The 27,751-nt window shown below is 41.1% G+C and overlaps 3 protein-coding genes across 9 annotated transcripts; 2 read left to right on the plus strand and 1 right to left on the minus strand.

The window, feature by feature from the left end:
- The first annotated feature begins 151 nt into the window (after positions 1-151).
- On the plus strand, positions 152-5,767 carry commd4 (COMM domain containing 4). Of its 2 annotated transcripts, XM_058998559.1 has the most exons (8): positions 152-294; positions 1,200-1,271; positions 2,192-2,257; positions 2,688-2,727; positions 3,093-3,212; positions 4,006-4,086; positions 5,027-5,203; positions 5,618-5,767. In XM_058998559.1, exons 1-8 carry the CDS (start codon positions 292-294, stop codon positions 5,656-5,658), a joined length of 600 nt encoding a protein of 199 aa, XP_058854542.1. In that variant the 5' UTR covers positions 152-291; the 3' UTR covers positions 5,659-5,767. The 2 variants fall into 2 exon arrangements, with proteins under 2 accessions (XP_058854542.1, XP_058854543.1); XM_058998560.1 differs by lacking the exon at positions 1,200-1,271 and having other exon boundaries at positions 195-294.
- A 1,727-nt stretch (positions 5,768-7,494) lies between these two features.
- neil1 (nei-like DNA glycosylase 1) lies at positions 7,495-14,248 on the plus strand. Of its 3 annotated transcripts, none has more exons than XM_058998557.1 (10): positions 7,495-8,244; positions 8,875-9,346; positions 9,737-9,856; positions 10,120-10,231; positions 11,064-11,163; positions 12,520-12,644; positions 12,855-12,882; positions 13,269-13,333; positions 13,600-13,789; positions 13,935-14,248. In XM_058998557.1, the coding sequence occupies exons 2-10, from the start codon at positions 8,892-8,894 to the stop codon at positions 13,988-13,990; spliced, it is 1,251 nt and encodes a 416-aa protein (XP_058854540.1). In that variant the 5' UTR covers positions 7,495-8,244; positions 8,875-8,891; the 3' UTR covers positions 13,991-14,248. The 3 variants fall into 3 exon arrangements, 2 of the variants coding, with proteins under 2 accessions (XP_058854540.1, XP_058854541.1); XM_058998558.1 differs by having other exon boundaries at positions 7,495-8,076; XR_009308421.1 differs by lacking the exon at positions 12,855-12,882.
- Position 14,249: 1 nt separating this feature from the next.
- LOC117964295 (alpha-mannosidase 2C1-like) lies at positions 14,250-27,616 on the minus strand. 4 transcript variants are annotated; one of them, XR_009308420.1, is made up of 26 exons: positions 27,265-27,615; positions 26,335-26,460; positions 25,958-26,081; positions 25,687-25,757; positions 25,303-25,480; positions 24,756-24,945; positions 24,187-24,293; positions 23,592-23,702; positions 23,414-23,506; positions 22,750-22,866; positions 22,217-22,312; positions 21,988-22,133; positions 21,605-21,728; positions 21,033-21,154; positions 20,638-20,723; positions 20,010-20,180; positions 19,487-19,569; positions 19,082-19,176; positions 18,814-18,918; positions 18,320-18,476; positions 17,811-17,954; positions 17,335-17,444; positions 17,089-17,168; positions 16,738-16,889; positions 16,018-16,192; positions 14,250-15,017 (listed from the first exon to the last, which is right to left on the minus strand). XR_009308420.1 is itself a non-coding variant. In XM_058998556.1 (26 exons), exons 3-26 carry the CDS (start codon positions 25,985-25,987, stop codon positions 14,903-14,905), a joined length of 2,787 nt encoding a protein of 928 aa, XP_058854539.1. In that variant the 5' UTR covers positions 25,988-26,081; positions 26,358-26,460; positions 27,265-27,611; the 3' UTR covers positions 14,250-14,902. The 4 variants fall into 4 exon arrangements, 3 of the variants coding, with proteins under 3 accessions (XP_058854539.1, XP_058854537.1, XP_058854538.1); XM_058998556.1 differs by having other exon boundaries at positions 16,018-16,121; positions 26,358-26,460; positions 27,265-27,611; XM_058998554.1 differs by having other exon boundaries at positions 16,018-16,121; positions 27,265-27,611.
- Between the last annotated feature and the right edge of the window lie 135 nt (positions 27,617-27,751).

Raw genomic sequence — 27,751 nt, forward strand, 5'->3', positions numbered from 1 at the left:
TAGACATCTATCACAAAATGTTTGAGTATTCATAAACCTCTCTTAGACTACACATTTATTTTTTGCCTTTGATATGTGAATTTATTGAACATGCAGCCCCACACGATTTTCTGTTTTTCTGACATCAAATACAAGGGTGTGCTTCCAAAACCTATGCGTGTAACTATATTGACAGCTGGACATAGCAAGGTTTAGCAATGTAAAGACACTCCACTCCGCTAGGTGGCGGTAGTGGTTGTTCCGCCCACTGGATCACCTGATCACCGTGTGTTGTCCTCTGCAAGCAGGAGAATGGTAAATGTTGTTTTCATTTCTATTTCTTTGCTTTTATCGTTTTTATCTTGCAGAAAGATGGCAATGTGTTTGGAAGTTTGACATGGCAGAATCTACGTTATAGTATTTTATAAACCCGATCCAGGCTTGAGAAATTACAGTTGTGTACTTCGTTTTCGGCTGGTACCGATATGATTTGAGTTTTCACTCTAAATTAAAGGCCACAATAGAATAATTTTAACCGATACAGTAACGGTAACGGTCAGCTGGGAATCGGAACTAACCCTGTTATTTAGTTTCAAGTTGTTTACTGAATTGTAATTTTGGGTGCTCTGTGTAATTATAATGTATATCTTGCATACCTTCTTCCATATTCTGTACCCATCTATGCACTTGGTGTTTAATTTACGGGGGGGGAGGGGGGAATGCAGACAATTGTAGAAAGTCCAGTTTGTAAATTATAAGGTATTCCTCAGTAAACAGCTGTACAATAAGTAGTTGTTGACACTGGGACGCAAGCAAGGCACCTCTTTGAAATCTGCTCTGCACTACGTCATACAAATATGCTATACTTAAATACAATAATAGTATAGGTGGTTAGACACATAATTCAATGCATTTTATAACTGGGATAGCAAACTTTTAAAACGCAGAGTCATCGTGGTCTTCTAGTTTGGTTTCACAGACACTGACTAGCATTACTTGTTGGCTGCTTTACTTAAATTAACATTGTGTAGTCTAAAATTAGTACTAATTGTAGGTAATGTTGTAAAACTAGTAGCAAAGCCCGTATGGTTGATTGAGTAACGCCCTGGTTTGGTTATTAATTGATTTGGAACTTCAGTAGTATTATTTTCCTTTCACAAAAAATGTGGCAAACTGTGTGTTAGCACTGTTGCTCAAGCCTGTGTTTTTTCTTTTTGCAGCGTTTCCGATTCTGTGGAGATTTGGACTGCCCAGATTGGGTGCTGGCAGAAATCAGCACTTTAGCCAAATTGGTTAAGTCAGCTTGAGTTATTTTACTGTATTTATTTATGTATAACTTCAATATTAATCTCCAAGTTTTCCTTACAGTTTAAGATGATAATGTCTTAACTTTCTGGTCAGGTGATTGATCCCCTATGACCCCATCCACCTTTTCTCATTTTTTATTTTATTTTTTTTATTCCTAATTACATAAGTAAACTGAGTTTTTTTTAAAAAAATTTTAAAAATTTTTATGCCAATAAGAGCGTTTTCCTTGTATGGTGGTTCAGCAATCTGAGAAAGACAGAAGGTTCTTGTATTTTAATTCAGAAAAACAAGGTCTGAAAAGCTTTGATTCTGAAGTCCAAACTGAACAACAAAGCTGCCTACATGTTGGCATTCTGAATACAAAGCTTTTAAAGCACCATTCAAGTTCACAGCAGCTCTAAAGCCCACTCCTTGGCTACCAGCTTGAATGGCACAGTGCCCTTTCCTGTATTCTGTAATTTGATTCTTATCTGTTACCCTGTGTGGCATAGTGGAGTCTTTGTTAAGGATTTAACAGCATATCTAAATTGCTCTCTCTTTAACTCTTTGTGAAATCATCTATGTCAGTCCCCCAGGGATTATCTATTCATTTATTAACATTATAGTAGGTTTAGTAGACAGCTAGTCTGAACACTGATCTAACTGATCTATAATCCAAATCCTATAATCACAGTGCATGCTGATAGCAGCTGTAAAAACCCAGCCTCAGTATGGCAATTCTAAATTAAGTGTGTAAAACATCAACAGCTATCTGTATTTTTGATGGATCAAAAACATAAAAAAGACCACGCATTTTAACTATGATGCAGATTAGGATCAGTGCATTTTAGGATGGCAGATCTGCCACTGTTAAGATCATTAAAATACAGTGAGAATACTCAGACATTTTTTTTTTTTTTTTTAGTCCTCTGTGAAGATGAAGCTACTGTGTGTCCAGGTTCTGAAAGACCTTCTGGGAGAAGGGATTGATGTAAGTAAATAACCATTAAATACAGTATGGGGCTCTCGAGGCGCGCATCTGATAAAGACACAGTCGTGTGGGGTGCAGGGTGTGTCATAAAGTCAGAGGGGTGCATCTGATAAAGACACAGTTGTGTGGGGTGCAGGGTGTGTCGTACAGTCAGAGGAGTGCATCTGATAAAGACACAGTCGTGGTATGCAGGAGTGCAGGTCTGTCTGTGAGAAGTGGACAGTCTTTGCTGGGGATTCCATGGGGAGCATCGCATTGGCTTTGACGCTATAGTGGGTTTAGGGAGGCCAAACCCACAGAGTGTTTCTCCTCTAGAGTGGAAACTTCTGATCAAAAGGCCCGGTGAGCTCAAGGCTAGCCTAAATTCTCCATAGGCCAGTAGCTCCCCATTGGATCATTGGTTTTATCACTTTCTCTCCTTCTTTTACAGTACGACAAGGTGACAAAGCTGACTTCAGATGCCAAGTTTGGTAAGTGATCACAGGAAAGTAGGGAGGTAGTCAAGATCAAATCTAAGATTTGAAAGTTGTCAAGTTAAAGTGAATTGCATGTTTCAGCCCTTTGCACTACTATTAACCCCCTTGTAGGGAAGCGTATTAGTGTTGAGCTGTGCACTGAAGCCTGCTGTTGAGGCATTGTGCACTGAAATATAATGCTTCCCCCACAGTCAGCCTCAAGGAGTGTTTCAGTAGCATTTTTTGAATAATTAATAAGCATACAAAACACACACAAAAGAGTATTACATTAGTATGAATTAAAATATTAGGGTTTATGTTATGAATTATTTGAAGTGTTACTGATTTTGTATTGATCTCCTGTTGTTCTTTCCTCTAAGACATTGGTGATATTAAGGCCAGTGTTGCTGTTCTGAGTTTTATCCTCTCCAGTGCTGCCAAGCATAATGTTGACAGTGAGTCCTTGTCTAGTGAACTCCAGCAGCTTGGGCTGCCTAAAGGTACAGGACCAACAACTATAAGCTTCTGCTGCACCTTCTAACCCTGGTGTCCCCGTTTACCCTTAGAGATTCCCTGATTTCACTGCAGAGTTTATTGTAAATGAAGAACTGATAAAAAAAGTAGCAGTACAAGATCCTGTTCTTACCATGCATATTGCCTCTCCTTCTAAAACTAAAGTTTTCCCTAAAGAAAAAAAAATAAAAACATTCAAATTGATGCAAAAGTTTCTTTTTGGGATGTATTGAATAAAAAATAAATAAATAAAAAAAAAAAGTCAGTTTATTTCAGTACAATTTAATGCATTTGACATTTGGAAGAAATCTAAACAAATGTGTACATTCAAGTTTTAAATGAAACTAGTTTTTAAATTGAGATTTTTTTATATATATTTTTTAAATACCAAACTAGTTACTGGTTTCTAGTTAGTACAAGTTGTAATTCATTAATATTTCCACTACATGGTGTAGTAGCGCTGTCTGTTTAAAGTTTGCACCCACTATTGGTTTTTCTCCAGAGATGCAAAACTAGAAAAAAAATGCAGTTAACATGTTATGTACCATACCATTGAAACACATTTCTTGTGCATGGGTAGTGGGATAAAGTCCATTTAAAAGACATCTCAGTACATTATTCTTAGATCTGTACAGTTACCGCAGCTACCTCCTCTGTCCACACAGCAACACATTAACAGAGCTGCAGCAGAATCAAGTATGCTGCTTTGGAGGAGATCATAGCAGTTGTGTATTGTTTCATGGTGTGCTGACCCTGGCTTTGTCTCCTGTGTGAATGCAGAGCACACCACAGGACTGTGCAAGTCATACGAGGACAAGCAGACCATGCTGCAAGAGAAGCTGAGGGAGAGCAGCCTTCGACGTGAGTAGCAGCCTGTGATCTGTCCTGGGAGGGGTGAGCAAGTCACTGTATCTGCCCAAATGCCTGACTGCATAAAACCTTAAAGAATACCTTGTCTTTATGAAGAAAAGGGTCCCAGGGTAGGTGTCCTGTGCATGCAACAAGAGTGAGCAACTCCTGCCCCTCGTGGTAAGAAAGTACCTGGAGGTGGATTAGTCTTTCTCCATGTAGTGGATGAGCCCTACACAAATAATGTTGGTGTCATTTTAAAGCTTTTAAGGCTTTTGAAAAATAATAATTCACATCAGGAATCCAGCTGCCCGCCTTGTTCCACTTTAAATGCAAAACTGATCAACAAAAGCATTAGTGAGTAAAATAGAAAAATGACCCACTTATTTTTATCAAGTTAAATATAGATGTCAGGGAGGACTTTTGGATACAGGAATTACATTATTGATTTAAGTCAATGTTATAAAAATCAGCAGTATCAAATATTTGTCTTTAAAAATACATATGTCCTGGGGGCTCCCTAGTGGCGCATCCAGTAAAGGTGCTCCGCGTGGAGTGCAGGATGTGCCCTATAGCCTGGAGATTGCAGGTTCGAATCCAGGCTATGTCATTGCCAACCGTGACCGGGAGTTCCCAGGGGGCGGCGCACAATTGGCTGAGCGCCTCCCAGGTATATCTGAGTAAAACTTGATATTGCTAATTTAAAATGTGAATCGGTTAGAATTGATGCAGTTAGTCATTTCTAAGATTAAAAAGCAGCATGTTTATTTCAGTACAATTCAATGCATGTGTCATTATTAAAAAAGCTGTTCATGAAAATGTCATTACTTTTTATTTGCATATTAATTATGTCACATTTTGTACCAGTCTGTGTGGTTTGAATGTTTAAGCAGCTTGCTATACAGGCGCACCCAGGTGTTGGTGTTTACACTGTAGTCATTGTGTGTTGCAGTGAGCCGGCTGGAGTCTGTCTCATGGCGAGTGGATTACACTCTGAGCTCCAGTGAGCTCCGGGAGGTGAATGAGCCCACAGTGCTGCTGCGTTTCCAGGTTAATGGACCCGACCCGGCTTCAAAGGAGCCCATCGTCGTTTCTCTCACTGCTGAGAAGTTTCGAGTTCTACTGACAGGTGTGTTGCAGCCAGGATCAAGCCCTGTACTATCCTTTGAGATTGCTATCCCTCCAAGTGGATGAATATGTGTGTTTGTACATACTGTATGTGGTCTGCAGGGATGGAAATAAGACTTGTATAATCATTTTAATCATTGCAGGTTTTACTAGGAGCTTGATTAGCCACAGTGTTCAGGTAACAAGCTCAGGTATGTCTCATTAAACTCATAGTAAAACTAGGAATGGACCAAACTGCTATGCAGTTGGAGTCTTGTTTCTATCCCTGGGTCTGGCTTCTGATTTGTGTGGCTAATAAAGGCTATGTCTTGGGTACTCCGTAGCTGAATTTGGTGAAACTCTGCATACTAGTAACAAGCTGTAGTGGGACTCATTTATATTGTATTATAACTTTGGACGTTGTCTTTTTTTTCAGAGCTCAAACAAGCACAAGTCATGATGAATGCACTGAACTGAAGAATTCCCATGTTAAGATGTTCCCATTTTTTATACATGTAAATGAACTTTGAATACTCTGGTGTCTGCTGTTGGAAAGATGAAAGATGAATCTGTCTAGCTCTAACAAGGATCTGAAGAACAGTTTTTTAGCGACTGCAAGCAGAGTGATGATGTGTACTTGTACCATTATACAGTTTATGGGACCTGGTGGCTCAGTCAGACTTGCACAACCACTTCAGGATGACAGAAGAGCGCAGGGACCTATCCTTGTTAGGACAGCAAAGTGGATATTGTCTATCGTGTGTGTGTGTGTGTGTGTGTGTGTGTTAACTACTCATCGTGGGGTGAGGAAAGTATCCAGCTTGGATAGGAGACTATAAAATCACCTACATATTATACTTTTAAAATTTTGTAGATAGACATTTTAGAAAACCTGAGAACTCCTGTTTTAAAGATCCCAAAAACTAGGTGTTAATATGTATCTTATAATTCTTGTAATTAAGGAAGAGGGATATCATTTGTGTTGGTGTCTGTAGCTGCATGGTGACCTTTGCCTAACCTGTGTTTTAATACAGTGTTCAGGTTTGAACAGCACCAGTGGCAGGCCAGTTAACCTAAAACCCACACCACAAAAGCAATGCTGTTCTGGTTGACTCAATAACATAACAGCACAAAAAGATGCATATATGTGCTATAAACCACAATAGTTGTCTTGTTTTTTTACATCTATTTTTCCACACCATTGCATATGTCTTGGTAAATCTCTTGGAAAATAAATTTAGGTTAGTTAGATCTTTAAAATCTAGTTCCCTAGAGCCTGGCTTCCATATGTTACCCTAGACAGTCTGGCTGTGAGGGTGTGGCACTTTCCATCTGCCACTGTCTGCACTTCTGAAATCAGTCCCATAAATAATAAACCAGTGCACACACATACAAAGGGTCCTCATAATCTCAGTCTTGATCAGTAGGGTTAAAGGTTTGCCGAGTATGAACGATACAACAAAATTGTATACAATCAACAGTTTAAATGACACCCAACTATGTATTCCGAAATAGATAACTCACTAATTAATAATTATCTTCCACCTCCTTCAGATAGCATATAATGAAATAAACAACATACTGTACAGTGTCTTAAAATATAGTTTATGGTGCTGTAAGATACAAGATGATTTTGTACTCGTGGTTGGATATCAGCTTGTATATTATAGCACTGTCTACTATATATTTTATATGATAGTATACAGTACATCTACGTTATACATTCAAATGTGTGTAATGTATTTAAGGTAGATCAATGTGAACAGATATAACACCACCCATAGTCTACATTTTTTCTTGTAAAATGTTTATTGACCTATAGAAATGTACTGATCAACATAGATATACATGTTGATCACTCTGGGCTGACTTGTCAAGTTCCTCCAGCTTATTGTGCAGAAGGGTGTACCAGTGAATGGACAAAGTGCTTGTGGCTGGGGATGTTGTAGGCTGGTTGGGTTTCTTGCATGAAGGCATAGAAGAGGGTGCTCTCCACGAATGACACTGGCACAAGCTTCATGGCTGCAAGGCTGACCAGGGCTATGTCTGCCTGTATCTGACAAGGGTCAGTGCTGCCCCATTTCTCAGTAGGTGTGGTGAGGGTGCTCAGAAGTGGCTGCTGTTTGGCTTGGCTAGATGCAGGCTCCAAGGGTATTGAGGCATGCTTTCTCCAACAAAAAAAAAGAATATGTTAAACACAACTACATAATATCCTTTTAAGTTGATAAAATGAACAGGCACAGCAAAGAAAAACATTACATAATACTCCCCTTAATAACCAGCCATGACTCACAAAAAGTGCAATTGCAGATATTTTCACCCTACTAGCTGCCCCTTCAACCCCAGCTGCACATGTATTGCTCACAAAGAGTACAATGTGTAGGTTCAATTTTACACAAAGCTTTTCTTTCTTTTCAAGCTCATTTTCACTGGACAGTGCTTACACTTAGCCTCACACACTTCCTGAACATTGTCAGGTAGGTATCAAAATGCTCAACGTCAGCTGAAGCTTTGACATAAACAAGGACGTTGAGTAGTGCTGATGCAGCTTCTCTCTGGCCAATACATTCTGTCAAATGCAAATACTTTGCAAACCCAACCCTGGTACCAAATGAAAATTGATCTTCTGCATGTTTTAATTATATTACATGTTTTGGGCTCGAGAACATATCTTCAGACATACAAACCCTCAGTCAGAAGAGCTGGGAGCTAAATCACTGCCAAGTCAAAATGTGTAATCATCACTCCAGTCTGACACCGCTGTACTAAACGGTACTCCTGTCTCTTTAAATCGAACCGAACACAAGATCCGCCTCTAAAGATACTAGCCAATCAGAGCTCAAGAAACGATCACATCCTGCTGATTACAGATACCATATCTCTTCTTAAGTACAGGTGACGGCGTATTTTAATTTCTTATATATATTGTAGTTTTTGTAATAAATATCCAAGAACTGAAGACAAGTGTGCACGTCCTTCTACATTGCAAGTTGCCATGATGTAAATGCATTCGATAAATAATACAGTATCTCGGGATTTCGAGACGGGATTTAACTCAGTTACGTAAGTGTTTATATAACAAACTATTCACATGTCTTTTTGCACAGAGAATGAAACCAATATATTATGTGCATATAGACAATATTGGTTGTTTCACACATTAAATAAATGAAGCCGCAACTTTCACCTACGACATATTAGATATGCGTCTTGTTATGAACTCAAAACAGCCCGTTTATGTAAAGCAGATAGATTTTCAAACACTACGCGTATTTTAAGTGTCTGTTTTATATAAGATAACACGTATTTCTTTTGAAGCATAACGCATTATGTGTGCTGTTGTGTGAATTGCATCTCCGTATACAATATGAGAAATACGTATCTAACACTGGGTCGCCCTTTTTGGTGTTACACAACTAAAATGCACAGCTTCTTGCGTATGTGCAAAGCTTGCAGATATTTTTATCACCACTAGCGAGAGACGTGTATCACAATACGGTCCATTACATTTGATTTAGTACTGTCTGTAGATTTTATTCTGCAAATATTACATATAAAAAAATCTGTAAATACAAAGTATTGTGTATGCTGCTTTAAGATAATGCCTGTCAGAATAAAATACATTTTTTAATAAGTTTTGTTGCCATACAGTTTAAGGGACGTGATTTGATTTATAACTGGGTTTCTCCAAAGCCGCCCATCTCCCCAGGATGCCTGAGGGACCGGAGCTGCACCTGGCCAGTCGGTTTGTGAGCCGCGTATGCGCTGGGGTGGTGTTCTCTGGACCGGTGGAGAAATCTGAGGTTAGTAAGAATAGTGAGGTGCCCTTCACCTGCGATGCCTACAGCATCACAGCGACCTCCCGGGGCAAGGAGGTCCGACTGACCCTGACCCCCATCGAGGAGGAGGGGGAGCCCCAGGCCGTTCCTGGTGGTAAGGCCTGCCAGCCCGTGGACATTGTCTTCCGGTTTGGAATGTCAGGCTTCTTCCGATTCACTGCTGGGAGCGAGATGCCCAAGCACGCCCACCTGCGCTTCTACACCAATGAGACGCCTCGGAGAGTGCTGAGCTTCGTGGATGTCAGACGCTTTGGGAGCTGGGAGCCCAATGGGGACTGGCAGACTGACAGGGGGCCCTGCGTCATGTTTGAGTACCAGAGCTTCAGGTAAGGAAGGTGCTGCTGTTATCCTGTCCAGGACTCCAGTAGAGGGAAACCTATTCTTGTATAGCAATCTCACATGCTGGTAAGGTACAGTATTTTAATTCATTCATCATTATAATATAAATACAGTATGTAGACAGAGAATAGGTGGATGTGACATTGTCACATGATTTACAGAGCTGTGAGCATCTCCAAACAGCTCCGCAGGTGAGAGAGTGCAGCTCAGTCCTAACCCAAACACCCCCAATCAGTCTGCCAAATGTGCCGCAGTATGCAGTGACTTTGATGTGGATTCATGTGCACTGCATGCTAAGCTGAAAACACCACTCCACCCTGAGGCAGTAATGTCAGAGAAGAGGTGTTGAGATAATATTTTATTTCTGGTCTCTGCAGGGCTAACGTGCTGTCAAACCTGTCAGATCGAGCTTTTGACAAGCCCATCTGTGAAGCGATGTTGAACCAGAAATACTTCAATGGGATCGGGAACTACCTGCGAGCCGAGATACTGTACAGGTGAGATGTGAAGGTTAACTTCATTACATTTATTAGAAATCACAAAGCCACTCTCAGCCAATCAAGATGACAGATTTCAGAACATTATTTTGCCTGGCCTAGTGCACAGTAGACATCAGAACTGACAAAAAATATAAAGACATGGATAACGGCATTACTCTATTGTGAGGCAATTTGTAATGTCTTTTTTGTTCGAGTGTCTTCTCGTTTTGCACTTTGGGTGATGTTGTGTTGCCAGTTAAAATGTGCCTATCCCTTCACAGGCTAAAGATCCCCCCCTTTATGAAGGCAAGGACTGTCCTGGATGGGCTGCTGCCAAATAAAAGGGAGCTGCCAGAAGTGAAACCAGAACAAGGGCAGTGCCATCCACATCAGGTTAGAGAATACAGACTGAGACAGAGTGGTTCTGCACAGCAAACCGAATGGCTAGACTTCAAATGACAGTGTCCCACAGTTCTACAGTTTATACTGAAGTATAATTACATGGTCTCCTTGGATCACTTGGATATATATAGTAGCAGGAGTATTTCTATTTAACCTTACTGCAAGCAGATTTCATGAAGGAAGGAAGCTTGTTGTCCTGATTGCTAAAATTGCATTTGGGTAAAGCTACTTTGTGCAGTCGAGCACACAGGAGACTAAACTGTGGATAACAAGTCTGGGGACACTGTAAACTTCTTTATAGCAGCAGCCTTTGTTTTTAGCAAACTCAAAATTAGACGCTACAGAGTTTGGTGATGAAGGACAAACAGAAAACTGTAACATTGCATAATGAGCCATTGATATGGCATGATGGAGGCAAACATTGGAGTTTTATCTTGTCATAGAATGAAGTTTTACACTAAAATAACAAAAAAAGCTGGTTTTGTATTTATTTAGTAGCAATACATTAAGCTGATGTTTACATTGACAGACCTGTCCAATGTAAGTGATACTGGTCTGCAGGCTTTCCTGTTAATGTGTATTAAATGTACTTATTGCTTGGTTTCCTGTATGGTAGCTGGGGAAACTCAATGTTAGCCTTTTCAGTCCCAGAAAAACGTAGGTTTACACTTTTTTTTTTGTCTGAGAATTTTGAATTTATTGTGAAAATCTAGCTACCGTGATGATGACGATTCATCTCCCCAGAGCAGGCATTGATATTAGTTATGTGTTTAAGCTCAGATCTGTGGTTCCCTTGCACTGATGCTCTCTCCCTCCCTTGCAGGATTCTGAGATGAGTCTGAGTAAGAAGATCAAAGTGAAAATGGAGAGTTCAGACATTCTCGACCTCTGTCACTCCGTGCCGATGGAGGTCATTAACATGGGTAAAGCGATGACCACCATTCTTATACTTTCAGATCTTGTGCAAATGTGTAACCAAAGAGTGGTATCTCCTAGGTCTCTCGTGTGCCTTTGGGAAGTTAGATCATGACAACATCCAATTGAGGCGAGTTCACAATACTATAGAACGATATTAGAATCTAGGAGACCTACATTTGATTAAAACTGACCTGGACTTTTGCAACCAGATGTCATTCAGCATACTGAGAATGAAGCGTACAAGACCAACTGAGCTATCCAGCTATTAGTTCTACATGCTGTGGTCAGAAGTCATGGAGACCTACATTTTCACAATATTGACTCCAGCAATGTTTTGTGTATGTCAGTGAATGTATGTAAGTGGCACACCTCCTTGAATGCCTGTGAGTGTGTCTTACAGATTCCTAGAATTAACTCTCTTTATACAACAGCCTTTTGATTCATTATTAATCACTATTGAGCAGAACATGACCAACTGCAGCAGGGTAGCGTCACGGCCCAAGCTGTTACCGACAGGAAGGAGACTCTGAAGCTGGAAAGCTGCAGTTTAAGTGCTAGAGCGCACGTTTCTTAATCCCACAGGGGGACAAAACCACAATAAGCAAATAAATACAACACAATGGCCAAAATAAAGCGTCAAACACAAAACTTACAAGAGCCAGACTGAGCTACGCCTTCACTGGCTTTCCTTCTCCAAACACCACTCTCAAACAAAGGGTTTCTCCTTGCTTTTAGACATGTGGCCAGTCCCCAAGTAGCATCAATTACCTAATTGGGGAATTGCCACACCTGTGTGCAGGCAGGGACAGATTTAACCCCATCCCTGTCAACCTTACATTCCCACACACACACTATTTACAACAGCAGGGCAGAGCATCAAAGTATCATATCCTGCTCACTGGTAAAAGCATGGCCACATGGTGTGCAGCATGAGTCACAGTCGGGAGCACAGGTTCGCATCCTGGACTGTTTCTCCTCATCGTGTCACAGCGGACCCTACTGGCCAGGTGCCAAGTGAGCTGGCCTTTGTCTTTGTGGCTGGTAGCTCGTTGACATCCGCTCGAATTGCTGGGTGTAATAGAGGAAATCGGCTTGGTTGTGGGATCGGAGGACGCCCGCTGAACCTTCTGTTTTCCTGAGCTGTGTGGGGAATAGCTGGGATGAGGAAACATAATTGACCATTATAAATTGGGGATAAAATCAGGGCGGGGGGGCGGAAAAATTGGGCAATCTAAATAAAATAAAAATAAAACAATACTAATAAATAAACATCATGCCATACCCTGCTTTGAAAATGTTTAAGTTCCCACTAAAAGGGCAGATAGGATCCTGTCCTATCACTGTTTTGTTTCCTGTTACAGGCGGTAAGGGGTACGATCCTGAGAAACCAGATGATTACTCTATGTTCCAGGCCTGGTTGCAGTGTTACTGTGTCCCAGGGATGAAGTCTCTTAGAGATCACAATGGCAGGACCATCTGGTTCCAGGTAACAAACTGGGTTCAGTGACCAATTATGACATTAAACTGCTATTTGTACAGCAGCATTAAAGATGTGCCAGTCTGTGTATTATTCATTTGGTACTGTACGACTTTAAAGCCGCTATAAGGCACCAACATTAAGATGATATAATTTTACATTTACAGCCGTGTGGGAGTATTTCACTGACAGGCTTGTTTATTGGCTTGCTTTTTTCAGGGAGACCCTGGTCCCTTGGCACCCAAAGGTGATTTTCTCTTTATTTATATCAACAAATTATTATTAGTATTATTATTATTATTATTATTATTATTATTATTATTAATAATAATAATAATAATAATAATAATAATAATAATAATAATAATAATAATAATAATAATAATAATAATAATAATATATCTGGTTCTACAATTAAAATGTTCCATGAAACAGTCAGTGAGTGCTTGAATTACATGTACCCTGTCCTGGTTGCACTGATTGTATAGAGTGACCTGTGAGGTATTGCACCTTTTATACTTGTCTTCTCTTGATGCTTAGAGGTTTAGTGCTTTGCCCTTCCCTTTACAACTGATTGGAAAACTAGAAGATTTAGGGATGTTTAATAACTGTGTTTGCTTTCTTTCCCCCTAGTATCCAAATCTCCAAAATCAAAGAGGAAGGGGAAGAAACAGGGAGAAGACAAAACTGACAAACAGGTAGGAGGCAAACAGAAAAGACTACAATGCAATGACTGTTGCTGTAAAATAATTAAACCCCCGTCAGAGAGTGAAGTACAGTATGTTAATAAAGATGCATTATTGTTGTCAATTGAGCTTTGTGTGTAGAACTCGTGTTAAATTGTTTTAACAAAACCCATTTTTAAATCAAGTAATACAGTGGCTTATTGAAATGCAAAGGTGGGCTTAGGTAAAGGTTTGGGAACCCCCTTGTTTAAGCACTGAAGTTTATTTCGTTTCTACAGCAGGGAGTCAAAGGGGAGCCATCAGCAAAGGGAATTAAAAAAGAGAAGGAAGGTGCGCAGAACAAGAGAGTGAAAAGTCACAGCGAAAGTAAGAAGACGAAAGAGAACAAGAGGAAGGGCTCGAGGAGTAGTGAGGGCAGGAAAAAGCAAAGCAAACCGGAAAGGAAGGACGACGCTCCTGGCACGACAGGTGAGGGAATGGGCATTTCCACAAAAGCACCGTTTGAGTAACTTTTTGTGGATTAGATGCTACGCAGTGTCACTGTCTTTGATCTGGAATCATTTTCGGTTAGTAAATCTGAATTTTCTGAATTTTGTTCCTTCTTCTGTCCTAGTGCCGAGGAGGCAGCGTCGAAGAAGCATGCGGACCAAGTCTGAGAAGGACAGCTAACGCACAACTAATCCCACACAGGTGTTTTTTATCATGTAACCCAAGGCAGGGGTCACTTTTTAAACCTTTTGTACTGTACGGATCCATTTTTTATAGAATATTGTAAAAACATTAAAGTACTGCTAGAGAAAAATAAATAGACTATTTTTTAAGTAAAAAAACAATTACAATGTTCCTAATTGGTTTGTTTCCTACAATGCATTGGTTTACAGAAACCTAGTAAAAGAAGTTGACTAAAAAATAAAGGACCCAATTATATTTTGCAGTCATTTTTATTAAGAACATTTACAAAAATCCAGGTACATAGATTTAATTCAGCTTTCAATTTTCACCTGATGTCTGGTTGCAAATTCATTTTTTTTAAAACACAAGAACATTGTTTTTATTAGATTCAGTTGAAAAAAAGGATAACAATCATTCTTGAACATTTAAGTCTCTAAACAGTGACGTCTCTCAATACCACTAAACACGTAAACTTGTCTTATCACAAATGTTTTCTCAGGGGATTTTAATTGTATTTACAGATGATAATAGAGGTAGGATGAATAAAGATTTAAAGGTTGGTGTAATTAAGATCCACCACTCTTTCGATTATTAACATAGAACTTAATGGGCTTCCTCGAACCACTTAAACATGAACTCCCTTATAAATTACTTACTGTAAAACAATACATAGCTTTTTATTCATGTTTTGTAAGTGTGGGCTGGGTATGTGGGCAGTTTAATGCAACACATTTTATTCACAGTATAAAAATGTCAAAATTGCACTGAAAAGGTAAACCCTGGTGGATCTGTCACCTCTCTGCAATCAAAAGGTAATGTATTTATATTAAGAGAGTTCAACTTGCAGAAACAATGGAGGCACGCTTTGCACTGGTGTAACAAAGGAGGTGCAGACCAGGCCAGGCTTCTCTATTTGAGAATCACCAGGAGGGAGACGATTTGAAAGGGGGTAAAGGTCAGCGAGATTCCTGAGGCTGTGATTGGTGCAGGACGAGTCGCATCAGGACGTTCGAGGAGATCGCAACTAAAGGGTGGAAAAGAGAGAGCGAGAGAGTGTGAGTGGTGGTGCATCTGCTAACTCACTATTGCTGTCTATATGAATACAAATGGGATTCACATTTTGCATGTACAGTGTAGAACTGTTCTGACTGCAGCATGCTCATATTACAACAGACGTAGTTAAAAGCAAGTCACAAGCAATTTATAGACTACTCAAAGTGTGATTAGTTTAGATCTCTAAAACCACCAGTCCAAAAGGCACAAAGCTGCATTTCTACTGTCCAGACCTTGACCACTGTGCATTTTCAATGTAAAAATTTAAATTGCTACTATTTTTTTCGAATTACACACCTGTGTCTGACTGCAAACGTGCTGAGATCAACACCCCCACTCTATATATCACTAACTAACCTTTATGTAATGTGACTGCTTAATTCTTGTCTGTTTTTTATAATAATAATGTTCCGGAAAAAAATATCTTAACTTTTGACTCATCAGTGTCACATTTAACTTCCAATTCTATGCACAGGTTTCTAATTCATTTACACTGCCGACAGAAATCCGTGCATTTTGAGCCTGTCAGGGAAATGATTGAAACTGTCACGAGTGCATGTTGATCAAGAAGAACTTATGAAAGCATGCACCTGAGAACACCAACTTTGGGCAGTGTTATTCGAAACATAGCTAGAGAGAGTCTACTAGCTTCTGGGGCCTCTCAAGAAGGGACTGACAATTGGGATGAATTACGTGGGTTAGGCCGAGACCAGCAAAGTTATTTCACTTGAGACCTGTGAAAGGCATAGTGAATGACAGCCAGTGGCCCACTGTACTTTGAGACAGAATCTTGACTTGAAGACGCACTACAACTGCCGAATATTCAGCAGAAAGTAAGTAAGGTAAGGTAAGGTAAGCAGCCAGTTTATTAAGCTTTTTCACCATATTCATACTTCATTTTGTTTTTTGTAGATGTCCGGTATTGCTTAACATTAGTGTCCCAGTTTTCCCCAGATTGTCAGTATACTCACAACAGCGCCTCCTTGAGGGGCAGGGCAGAGCAGAGCATTGCTGATGCAGAGCTTCCGTGAGACTCGAACATTCTCAGCACCAGGGCATCCTTTCTGTCCTCGGCCTGCCCATCAGAGAGCGTTTCCAGGGCAAAGGTAAAAGCAGAGAACCAGCAAACACAGGGTGAGGAAAAGTCTCTTTTAACAAGGGGTGAGAAACCATTAATTACACCAAATTCCCAAGGAATGTCCCCTCTTGAAATACAAATATTTGGTGGGTCGTTTAGTATAATTTCTGTAATAGTTTGGGAATTGCCAACCACAAGATCTCGGCAGGAAATTATGCTACATTTTATTCCACAGTAATGGTTGGTCATTATTGCTTAATTAAACCGTTCCACAACATGCCACTCGTTACTAGATTTAAGAATCTACTATTATGTCCCAACTACAAAAAAGTTTAGCAGTTTTACCAATGCACTACTTTACAAGCTAGAGAAAGATGTCATGCCTAAAAAAACAGAACAAGAGAGACGCATGTCTATGACCTCTTATTAGGGTTGAGATCTGGTACTGGGATTTATTAAACAGTGTCCCACGATTTGAAACAGGATAAAGCCTCAACTGAGTTCTAATAAAAAGCTTCCAGAAAGCATTTCCTTCTTAAAATGAACATCTTCTTCACCCTGACCCTATCCGTTAGCCCAGTAAATACAATCACTAACAGTTTCAGACAGTCACCTGTTTTATGGTTTCTAGGATGATAGCAGACGAGCTCAGAGAAAATGCACTCCAGGATCCAGTTTGAGGGCTGCCTGTTTCCTTGGGGAGCAAACGCAGGGGGAAGTTTAAGTTGTATGCACTCTGAATAACAGCTGCTTCTTGGAAGGAACCTGCAAGACAACAAAAAAAGACCTTTAGCTGTGGGGGTTAGTTCACTTTGGCATGAGGTGTATCCAATCAATGTAATAATTATCACAGAATTGTGACACCAAGGAGCTGACCTGTACACAGCATGGTCCTTAGCTGCAGACCTTTTAGAAATAGGTTATTATAATAAGTAGACATAAAGTATCCAGTTCCAGGACCTACCTGTGTGGGGCATAACTGCATAAGTGAACTGGTGCTGTCCCATATCGGCTGTGGCATCGGGGGACTTGGGAGCACGTAGCCTGAAACACACGAGAGAGATGGCGGGTCAGACTGGGCATAGACTGAGCTGAATGTCAAGTAGGTTTGATACAATGGCGCTGTGTAAAAGCTTAGTAAATGTTGGCCATGGAACAATAATCCACTTCACTTGTCCCCATTAAGTCCCGACACAGGCAGGATACTCACAGAGACAGGGTGAGGGTGTTCCTGAGCACTGAATAGCCGTATTTGCAGTCGTTAAGCAATGCAACTCCAAATCCATGCTCAGAGAGGTCTGCCCATTTGTGACCCCAAACCTGCACATGGAAAAGTTGTCAGCTGGTCATCTTCAGACAAAAAATCAAGTACGTTAAAGAAATCCTTACTACGTGTTATTTTATTTGTGCAAACTGAACCCAAATCAACAGTTGTGCAAACTGAACCCAATCAAACTTTTCCTTGGAGTCTGTTTTATATTCTTCCCAGACTTTAATCGGAAACAATGAAGACCTTGTGTTCCCAAAGGCTTTTTAAATGTATTATTATTTTTTTAATTTACCCCAGTTTAGACTGCCCAATAATGTTCCCTCACTGTAGCAATTCCCTTACTCATACAGCTGCCTCCTTTTCCAAACAGCATTTTCACACATATCCCTTGGTCAGTGTGTCCCCTGTGTCCCTACCTCAAACCGGGCCCAGTCCCACGATGTGTTCCAGTGGGTGGGTCTCTGCAGATGTCCGAACTGGATTTCGTAGGTAGCGTTGGGGCTGCGCACTCTCAGTGGGAACTCCACCTTCAGAAACTTGTGGGACTCCTGCCAGTCCACCTGAATGAGGAAACAGCACAAACATGCTTCAGTGCCACATAGGGGTTAGCTGTGGCTGCTTCATTGTGATGGTCAAAACCTGGAAACATCTACTGAGACAGTACTCAATTCAGCCACTGAAAAAGGTGGACATCTACCTCCACCTTTCTGGCCTGGACATCGCCCCTAGGCCTTGCATTACATTTATGTGTTGTGTTCTAGACGCTAATAATTTTATTTGTTCATGTCAAACAGGGCAGTATGGGAAAAGGGCATGTCCAAAATGTCACTTGTGGAAACCCCAGACTAAGAAGTTTCAGTTGCATCTCATTTTTTTGCTTTAGCACTGTCCTATGATCTTTCTGGGTTCCAGGTCTTATTCTTACCTCTGTATGGAACTTGACATAGGGACACCGAGCATCGAGGACGAGCTCCTGCGAAATGCTGCTCTTCTCACTGATTCTCAAGGAGAATTTCACACTTCCTCTCAGACCCCCAGAGTGCACCACTTCAACTGGATGTATGACCCCCGAAACAGGCTTCCTAAAAGGCAAGGCAACGTTGGATAGTGTACGAATGACATTATCACTACTTTGTGTCACTGTGTTAGACCATTAGAACCCCACCATGCTCCATTGTGTCTCTAAAAAGAGTTTACATTGTACATGAGGGATGCAAGATCAATTCTCAGGTGTGAATCTTTTCTTTAGCAAAGTTGGACTGGAGCAGCAAAGTCTGTTTTCCATTGACAGAACAGCCAGTTAAGTCATATCCTTAGAGACTAGAAAGCTAGACATTGTTTTGGAATTGAGAAGTAAATATCTGGGTTCTATTTTTAGGTTACTGGTGAAGAAGCAAACCATACCAACATTCTCCCTACCTGGTCTGGAGGTGGTAATCCATCACATCCCAGGCATCCCAGTACAGGGGGACATCATCAAACATGACAAACTGGTTTCCAAAGCAGCCGCCCGCAATGGCTTCCCTGAAACACACAAAAGCAATACTTTGACAATCCTGTAAAAGTAATGGTGCAACCCTATTTATCAGCTCTGCTACTAAAACCAGGCCGCCCGATAGAGAGGTTTGTTCAGCCTGGCAATGCTGTATTAGTGGTGCAGGCTACTCCTTGGCTGGAAGTCCCTCACCTGTTTGAGTTAACCAGGCAGATTGATGCCACTCGGCCTGCTTTATCCACAGTCACCCGTAAGATCCCGTTCTCCATGACAACGGTGCCGTCGGCCTGTCAACACATGGTATTGTTTTAGTAACCTTGAGTCTTACACATGCATAAGCAACAATAGTTATAGGACCTGCTACCATATAGAATTAGTGTGAATATACAAATCACTGCATGCTTTTATAACCTGAATGTTTTGTGTAACTAATGTGAAAATGCTGTGTTCTCCAGCTTTGAAGTTATCCCAATGAAAGAACTACTACTGATGAATGGCGGGAATTTTAGACACTCCACAGGCAACAGCGCCACTTAGGTGGAGAATATTTTTTACACTGCATATTTATCTGAATATCATTATTAGGGTTGGAGTTACCTGAGTGGACACGGATACAGGGCAGTCTGGTTCGATAGATTCTGTAACTGCAGCGATACCAACACTTGGCACCTTCACCAGTGCTGGAAGAACAGAAACAGACAGAGACCCAGGCTGAGACAACAGTGTACTGCTGTACTAGAGTAAAAGAAAAGAGAACCGGGGCTGGGATGCATATACAAACATTTCTAGAGGTGTCCCAGGCTGAGTTCAGCTAGTCACTAGTGTCTTTGCATGTTTACCTAATGAAATTGCTCAAAAGGTAATGCTGATATGACCTAACTTATGCAGAGAATATGGAGTTACAGTTACAGTAAGGAGCAGCACAGTTTAAAGGGAAACGATAATATTCAATTAAATACACAGCTAGAAAAACATCCCTGCCTGTGGTAATTAGTAATGGGGATATGTTATGTATGATTAAAATAAAAATGCAATTAAAATTAAGAATTGTAAAGGCCTGTAATATCTTGAACATGTAATTTAAACACAATTTAATAGTGCATTTCTGGTATTGTTGTACCAAGTGTTGGCTCAGCAGCTCCCCCTGGCAGCTGGATCACTTCACTGCGCTCCCATGGCAGGGTGTTCAGAGCCAGGCTTGGGCTCCCCTCCTTCCCCTCATGAACCCCTTTCTCTGCCAGGAGTGACCTACAGGCTTCCTGCAGAAGCTCAGCCCCGGCACTGCGGATCTCTGGAACAGACAAGGGAGAGGTGAGGGATCAGGTCTGATCAGGAATATCACCACTCCTAGACAACAAGTGTTGAGAGATCGAGCATTGAGTTACTTTTTGATATTTGACGTTGTCAAGCAATTTTTTTTTCTTCTCTTTTTTTTTCTTCTCTGTCAGAATTCAGCAGTTTCGTTCAGTTTTAAATATTTTCCATACATTGTACAGTACTTGTTTATAAACAGAATACTCTATGAACCTTCTTGAGGTACTGTGGTCATCTGCAACCATCACCTCTTCAAATGAATTCAAAATATTCAAATGATCAGCCACAATGGAAGTACCAGCAGTTACTATTTGTGTAAATTAAGAACAATGTTCAACCCAGTCCTGCTATAGATAGAACATGGATAAGGCTGCTTACTCATTAAAATCGTTGGGAATGTATTTCAAGAGAATACATCTCAACCACTGCCTTACCCTGGTAGTACTTCAGTGCATCCTGCACCACCATCTCTATACAGGTGCCAGGAATCACATCATGAAACTGATTAAGAAGCAGGAGTCTGCAAGAGAGAGTAACGTGTTAAGATCAACTGAACCTGTAGCAGGAACCAATACGAATCCAAGAATCATGATCATCTGGAAGGTAAGATGAAACTTCAAAGCAAAGATCCGAGTGAATTGAACCAAACAGAAACAGGTCCTAATAAAGAGAGATAGCTTCATATTGTCTGTTTGTCTTTTACCTTTGTACCATCTACAATAAAAAGATCATTTTAAAATGGTACAGCAAAGAAATAAATAAAAGCACAGTGGACCCAGCTGCTTCAGAGTGGGTCTGCAGTAGTTTCAGTTCAGACCCCTGGGTTTACCTCCAGAGTTTGTGCAGCCAGTCAGCGGGATACTGGAAGTTTGGGTTCCTCGATAGAGCCAGGCTGCTCACCACTTCGATGTCATGGAGCAGAGTCTCACACTGCCGGTTTCCCTTCTTAATCTTTAAAACAAGGCCGAGGACAGCCAGTAAGCAAGTTATATAAGCCAACACTGGGCCTGGTTATCAAAGTAAGAGGTAAGAGTATTTTTGTAGGCAAAAACAACAACAAAATAGAATAAAAAATAGAATACAATAGTTTAAAATGACCTTTTAATTATATATATTTTAAATTAACCTCTCTCCAGAAAGTCAAGTAAGGCCATGATCTTTCAAAATTATTTTGCTCCACCTGCACTGTAGCACAGTATACTGAAGAACGTATAGGGCCAAGTACAGTTGAAAGTACAGTACATCTCTTTAAAATACCTTTGAAAGGGCAGTATGCATTGCGATTATTCCAGATGAAGTGGACAAGGGAGGTTGCTTACCTCAGTGTCTTGCTTCAAGTTATTTATTGCTCAGAACAAAGCCTGTGCAGGGTATGCTTCCTAGCTGGTCTCTGATAGCTACCTGTGCTTGTGTAGTGTAGGAGCCGTTGTGCAGTTCTAGGAATAGTTCTCCTGTCCAGGTGCAAAGCAATGTGGAGTCTGCCTCCAGCGCTGAGAAGAGCTGGTCAGGACTGGACATCTGGACCCTGAAGATCAGAGCACACATTCCCTCAGCTAATGAATGAATGGAAATCCCTCCCTTACACGGCAATCCTTCAACACTGCTGCAAAGCCACCACGTCCTAGATTCGGACACTTTTACTAAGGAAGGCTTATACCAAGTTTAATCACAAATGGATGAGCATTTCTCAAGACAGCACTAAAACGTAAGTAGCTCATACATCCTGCCAGAGATATGCACTCCCCACTGAGCCACACACCCAGCAGCTGAGCTCCATTACCCACCTGGGTAAACCGTCGGTGTCCCTGACTCGCTCCAGCCGCTGCAACATGCGCTGCGTGGGCCCCCCTCCTCCATCCCCATAACCAAACAGCACCGCGCTGTGATTGGCACGTCCCTTGTCCTTGTTATTCCTCACCGAGTTCAGCAGCTGACAGCAAATACAAGAAGCATTCTTACTAGAATCAGCAGACATTTCATCACAGAGGAAACGGAGAACCAAGAGCCACTCACGTCCTCCACTTTGCACTTCATCTCGTACGAGTCCCCAGGGGGGAAGTGAGTGAGAACCTGTGACCCGTCCAGGCCTTCCCAGAAAAAGGTGCTGTGCTGAAAATGAGATGTTCAGAGGTTAGCATTTCCAATGCAGTGTAGACGGGTGAATTATAGCAGATGTTTCTGCACAGTACTTAAATGCTAAGGCTGAGACTGAAGGAGTTATATTTGCCTGCCTCCTAACCCAGCACAATTCTTGGTAAATTAATCTTAAAGCTGCAGATCTATTTTTGTTTGCTGGTCTTCTCTCTCATTGCCCCCCCTCCCCCAACTTGGGGGGGGGGCAAGTAACTGAGTGCTCATTGAAATGAAGACCCAGTAGCTCTACAGAACCAGGGTTGGCGACCCCTGCTATAGACTGTATTAATCACTCAAAAGTTGCCAGTACTCTCCTCAGGACCAACTAGAATAGCTATTTTCTAGAGCAGTAGTAATGAGGAGCCTGCCCCATACTGTGTATCCCACAGACCGCACTGCTGTCGGATACTTACAGGGAACTTGTTGATGAGGTTCCAGCTTAGTTTCTGAGTCAGGAATCTTGTTATCCCACAGCCCTGCATGATCTGAGGCAGCTGGGCAGAGTAGCCAAACGTATCGGGCAACCAGAACTGCAGAGGAGGAAAAAGTAAGAAGGAGGAAGTTACCTTCCTGGAGTCAGGCTACAGTACAAATAGACTAACTTGCAACATGATTCAGAAAGAAGTAAGGGATCAGTGGCTAGATACATAAAAAAAGGATTTGAAGAGATCAACTTAAAGCACTGAGATTAACACCTTAGATAAAAGAGAAATTTCACTTTAAATAATATGCTTTAATTGAATATTTAGGATGTTTTATGCAACTGGCCACTGGGCTACAGGTGTACTGTGGAAGCCATGAGTATAACCACTATCACCTTTCATTTTCAGTCATTTATAAGATATTAAAATATTGTAACTCAACACCCTCATTACAACTATAGGTAGCAACTATATTTATCTGCAGTGACTGGTGTCAGACACTGTGAATGTCATTGACAAAAAAATATTAGCACTTAACACATTGAACATTCTAAACAAAACAGCTCAAAAGATAAGACAAAAGACCTGGAGATGCAATACTCAGAGGCACCGCTATATGTTTGTTTGACATTCATTGAGTGACATTGATCCTCACCTCAGTGCAGTACCTCCCAAACTCCTTGTGGAAGAAGCGCTGTCCCTCCAGAAACTGTCTGACCATGGACTCCCCTGACGGGAGGTTTCCATCCTGAAATAGAGGGTCGAACACATGATTACAAATTCAGTCCGAATATCCAGACAGGATATCTTTGTATTGTATTGTAAAACATTACCATCTCCACCCAGGTTCCCCCGACGGGTACAAACTGGCCTCTGCTGGCAAAGTGCTGGATTTGTGAATAGAGCCCTGGGTACCATTGTTTCACCCACTCCAACTGCTGCGCCTAGAGACAGAACATAGAGGGGTCTCTCTTGAAATGTCTGTGTTGTGAATAAAGTACCACACTGTGTTCACAGTAGAAACAACCACCACAGTAGACATTTCTCATTTAGACCAATTACTTGAAAAATGTACTGTGATAAAATTTAAACAGGAATGAAAAAAAATGATTATGTATAGTGCTCACTCGATATTTCACCATTTGATAGTTCACTAATTCGGGTAAGTCACTGTTAGGCCATGTTGACAGTAAATTAGAAGTCCTCTATTTTTCTGTGAGGGTCCTTCACTAATTCATTGTTTTGAATATTTCACTTTTTATGTGAAGGACAGAAAATAGAGGAATGTATAAGGGAGAAACATTTTTCCTATAAGTTGCATAAGCAACTCAAATGTCTAACAATGCTACAGAACAGTTACAGCACTCACAATGTCTTTCACCCTTTCTCAACCCCAACAGAAATGACTGGCGATAGGACAGTATGTACCTGGGAGCAGGTGAAAGTAAAGTCAGCATTTTTCTCCATGAGGCGAATGGCAGTCACCCAGCTGCGAGCGCACTTACGAATAGTCTCTTCATACGGCCAGAGCCAAGCTGGAAGAAAACCAACAAGAAAGAAGGATTTAAACGCCTAATAACCTGCTATTGAGTATTGGTAGCACTTTGGCTCTACCGGTTTGTTCCACAGACCCTGATTAGCACCAATCTTGACTTGATTAACATCTAATATTAATAACAGTCCCATTTTTTCTTGTGTCCAATATCTTTTGTTTTTTTTACTCTTTTTGGATATGTCAATTGCTTTGCTCAATGGTTGCAGCAGTGTCCAATCTGCCTGTGTTACAGGTCAATTTCAGTGGTTTAGTTGCAATCAGATTACACAAGGTAGGGAACAGAGAGTGTTTAGGTACCGGGAAGCAGCAGTTTATATTGTTCCATCAATGTTGTAGGTGAAAAAATGTTTGATAACATTGTTAACACAAATGAGAAGTTAACTTTTAAAGCCTTGATTAGCACTGCCTTTAGAACCTCCCTCCCAGTAGGTGGCGCTCTGACCTGTGTCGATGTGGCAGTGCCCCATGGCGTGGACGACGTGTTGACTCTCCCCATTCTTCTGGCTGAAAAACTTCTTTGCTAGCTTCCGGGCGGCGAGAAAGGAGTTCGGGTCGGTGACGTCACACACATTCACCATTTCATTGGCTGTAAAGAGAGCCTGGAATCCTCGCTGGTCATTCTCTCCCAGCAGCTATGGTGAGAGGAGATTCACATTGAAAACTTTATTTATTGATTTTCACTGTGACTCTGACAAAGCGCCTGCCACAGCACTGTTAATGCACGCTACTCTGTACTGTTACAAAATTAGAAACATTTGAAGAGTACTTAAAGAGCCCTTCAATTATATTACTTAGCTGGGTTTCTACTTTTGGAAAATGAAATAGGTGTCATAAACAAATAAAAGACTGGAGCTAACTCTTTGAAAATATATTTATATGAGTGATCCGAGTCTTGTAAATGGAGAGAGAAAATCAAGTTCCTCTTTTTAAACTTCTAGTGAGGGACTGACAGAGAGAGGTCAAAGGGCCTTTTTGTTTGTTCTATCTACCTTCACAATATCGACAAGCATCTCAAAATCCACCAGCAGCTCATCAACGCCTCTGTTAAAGACCACAAGCTCCGCCCTCTGCAGGGAGTACTTCCTGTCAGGGTCAGGGGGCGCAATCATGGAACCCTGGCCTGCACCGAACAGCCCGTTACACGCCAGCTCCACATACAGACATAAACTGCAAAAGGGGCAGCAGAATTACAATATAAAGTGCCACAAATACCTGCAATTCAATAATGTCGCCACAAATCCCTTCTATAGAAATGGCATGCTCTTGGTTTTGTTATGTACAGCATACTTAAAAAAAGCAAACTCCGTAAAACTTTTGGCTTCCTATTAATAGCAGTGTGAGAGAGTGATCAAGATCAGAGCAAACTCACTGACCTGTGTGGCTCTTCATCAGTAAGGCTCTCGGTCAAAACGTAGCTCGTTTTCTGGCCCTCTTTAGTTAAGCCCTGGAAAAAAACAAATCATCAATCAATGTATTTATTTAGAACAGGGGTCCTTAACCTACCACAAGACTGCAGTGAAGCAGAAAGCGCATTTGAGGTCACTAGCTCAGTGGATAAAGTGCTGTAAGGTAGACTTTTGACTATTGAAAGGTCCTCTAGTAGCCTAAGACATATATTCTCTTAGTTCAAACGACTCTTCAGACCTGTACGGGCTGCCCATCTCTCCACACCATCCCCTCGCCATCGCTCTCCCACAGGAAGTGAACCTCTTTCCCCTTCCAGGCTTCAGGAATGCAAAGGGACACCTTAAACCAGCAGGTCCACCACCTGGGAACAGAAAAGACCCCAGAAAGATGTTTGTGGTAATGAGTCTATCCTAATACACAGAAGTCAAATTGGGAAAAAAGGGCTTGCCAGTAGTCTGATATTAATAACTTGTCCAACTTAACAAATGCAATGGTCCTATAGTTGAGTATACTGATGAAATATACAGTATAACCACCTCTATAACTAGGTTACTACAGCAAAATGATACAGCTAGTATGCTAATGCAAAGTTATTTAACGTGTCCTGTGCATACGTGGGTCCGAAGCTGTCTCCAACCTTGGCTAGCTGGAAGGTCTGTTTCTCAGCCTCGGAGAAGGGGATTCTCTTTGGAGTCAGGAAAGATGATAAAGACTCAACAGGGCAGCTGGAGCCATAGAGCCTGGAACAGAAGAAACAAAAAGAGAACATTTGTTTGAGATAAAAAAAAATAAAATGTAATGAGCAGTCCATAATAAGAGAGCAAAAGTTGTGCAGACTGCAAGTCCTTGCTTATTCCTTGCACCCTGGGACATCAGACTGGAGTCATTTTCAACAAAATCTCCCTGTCCCAGGCCTGTTTCTGTTATGACAGGCTGATAACAGGTGTTTGGTTGGCAGGTGCTTCCATGTCCAGTAATGCACAGATGTCTTTAAAGTCTTTAATGTATATATGCGCCATGCTTGAGAACAGACATGACTGCTGTTGTCCACCCCAACTTGAAGGAAGTGTTAATCATAGAAGAATATGAAGTGTTATCAGTTACTGCTCCAGATTTTTTTGGAACTCTGAGCGAGTCTGATTGCCCCTCAGCCCAGTACCGTTACAGCAAACCATGCTACATAAAAAAAGACAATGCACAGAACCCCTTGAGTATATGGACTTTAGTCTAGTCCAGGGGTCACGGTGCTGTATTTTGTTGTGTCACCTTTATTTGATCAACTTAGTTATGATAATTGATACCTACCAGGTAGAGTTCCAGAGCATGTTATTATAGAACAGTCAAGCTTATAATGCAAAACATGTACCGTAATCAAGGCTGGAGGACTGCAAAACTAAATATAGTAGTAAGGTAGTGTACCACTATATTTTGAATATGGGAAAACTCGTTAAGTTTACAAACACCTGCAATAAGGTTTACATTTAAATAAACCATTTTTATTGTTTCTCTACTGTTAATTAATATCCTTATTGAGATGCTCTCACCTCCCTCTCAGGTTGCAGTCGGTAAAATAGACATCAGAGATAAACTTCTCTGCCCGTTCCAGCAAGGTCCGTCGGTTCTTTATAACTTGGTAGTGGGACATGTTAAATCTGGAGCGAGCACAGAAATGCACCTGTTGCGTGGCGAGTGGTGAAAGGACACTGCTTACTGTGTTTTTGCAACCAGCGTTGTCTCTCATCTAAACATCAGCTGCCTCTCTGTTTCCGGAAGTACTAACAAAATTGAGGATTGGGGACCAAGGAACAGTCTGCAGTACACGTCCTGCGTGGCTTAACCCCGGAGCGCGAGGGACCGTCAGCAAATTACTAGACCAATGCAACCAACTTTATGAAAAAAAAATATATATATATATACTGTATGTGAAATGCATTTCTTTATATTAGAAAACATGTGTTTTGTTTAAATATATTAATCAAAAACAGCTATAGCTCCAGGGACACAGGCTTCCTCCTTCTTATTAAAAGCTTT

Source organism: Acipenser ruthenus, chromosome 24 (assembly GCF_902713425.1).
Source record: "Acipenser ruthenus chromosome 24, fAciRut3.2 maternal haplotype, whole genome shotgun sequence".
Classification (NCBI taxonomy): domain Eukaryota; kingdom Metazoa; phylum Chordata; class Actinopteri; order Acipenseriformes; family Acipenseridae; genus Acipenser; species Acipenser ruthenus.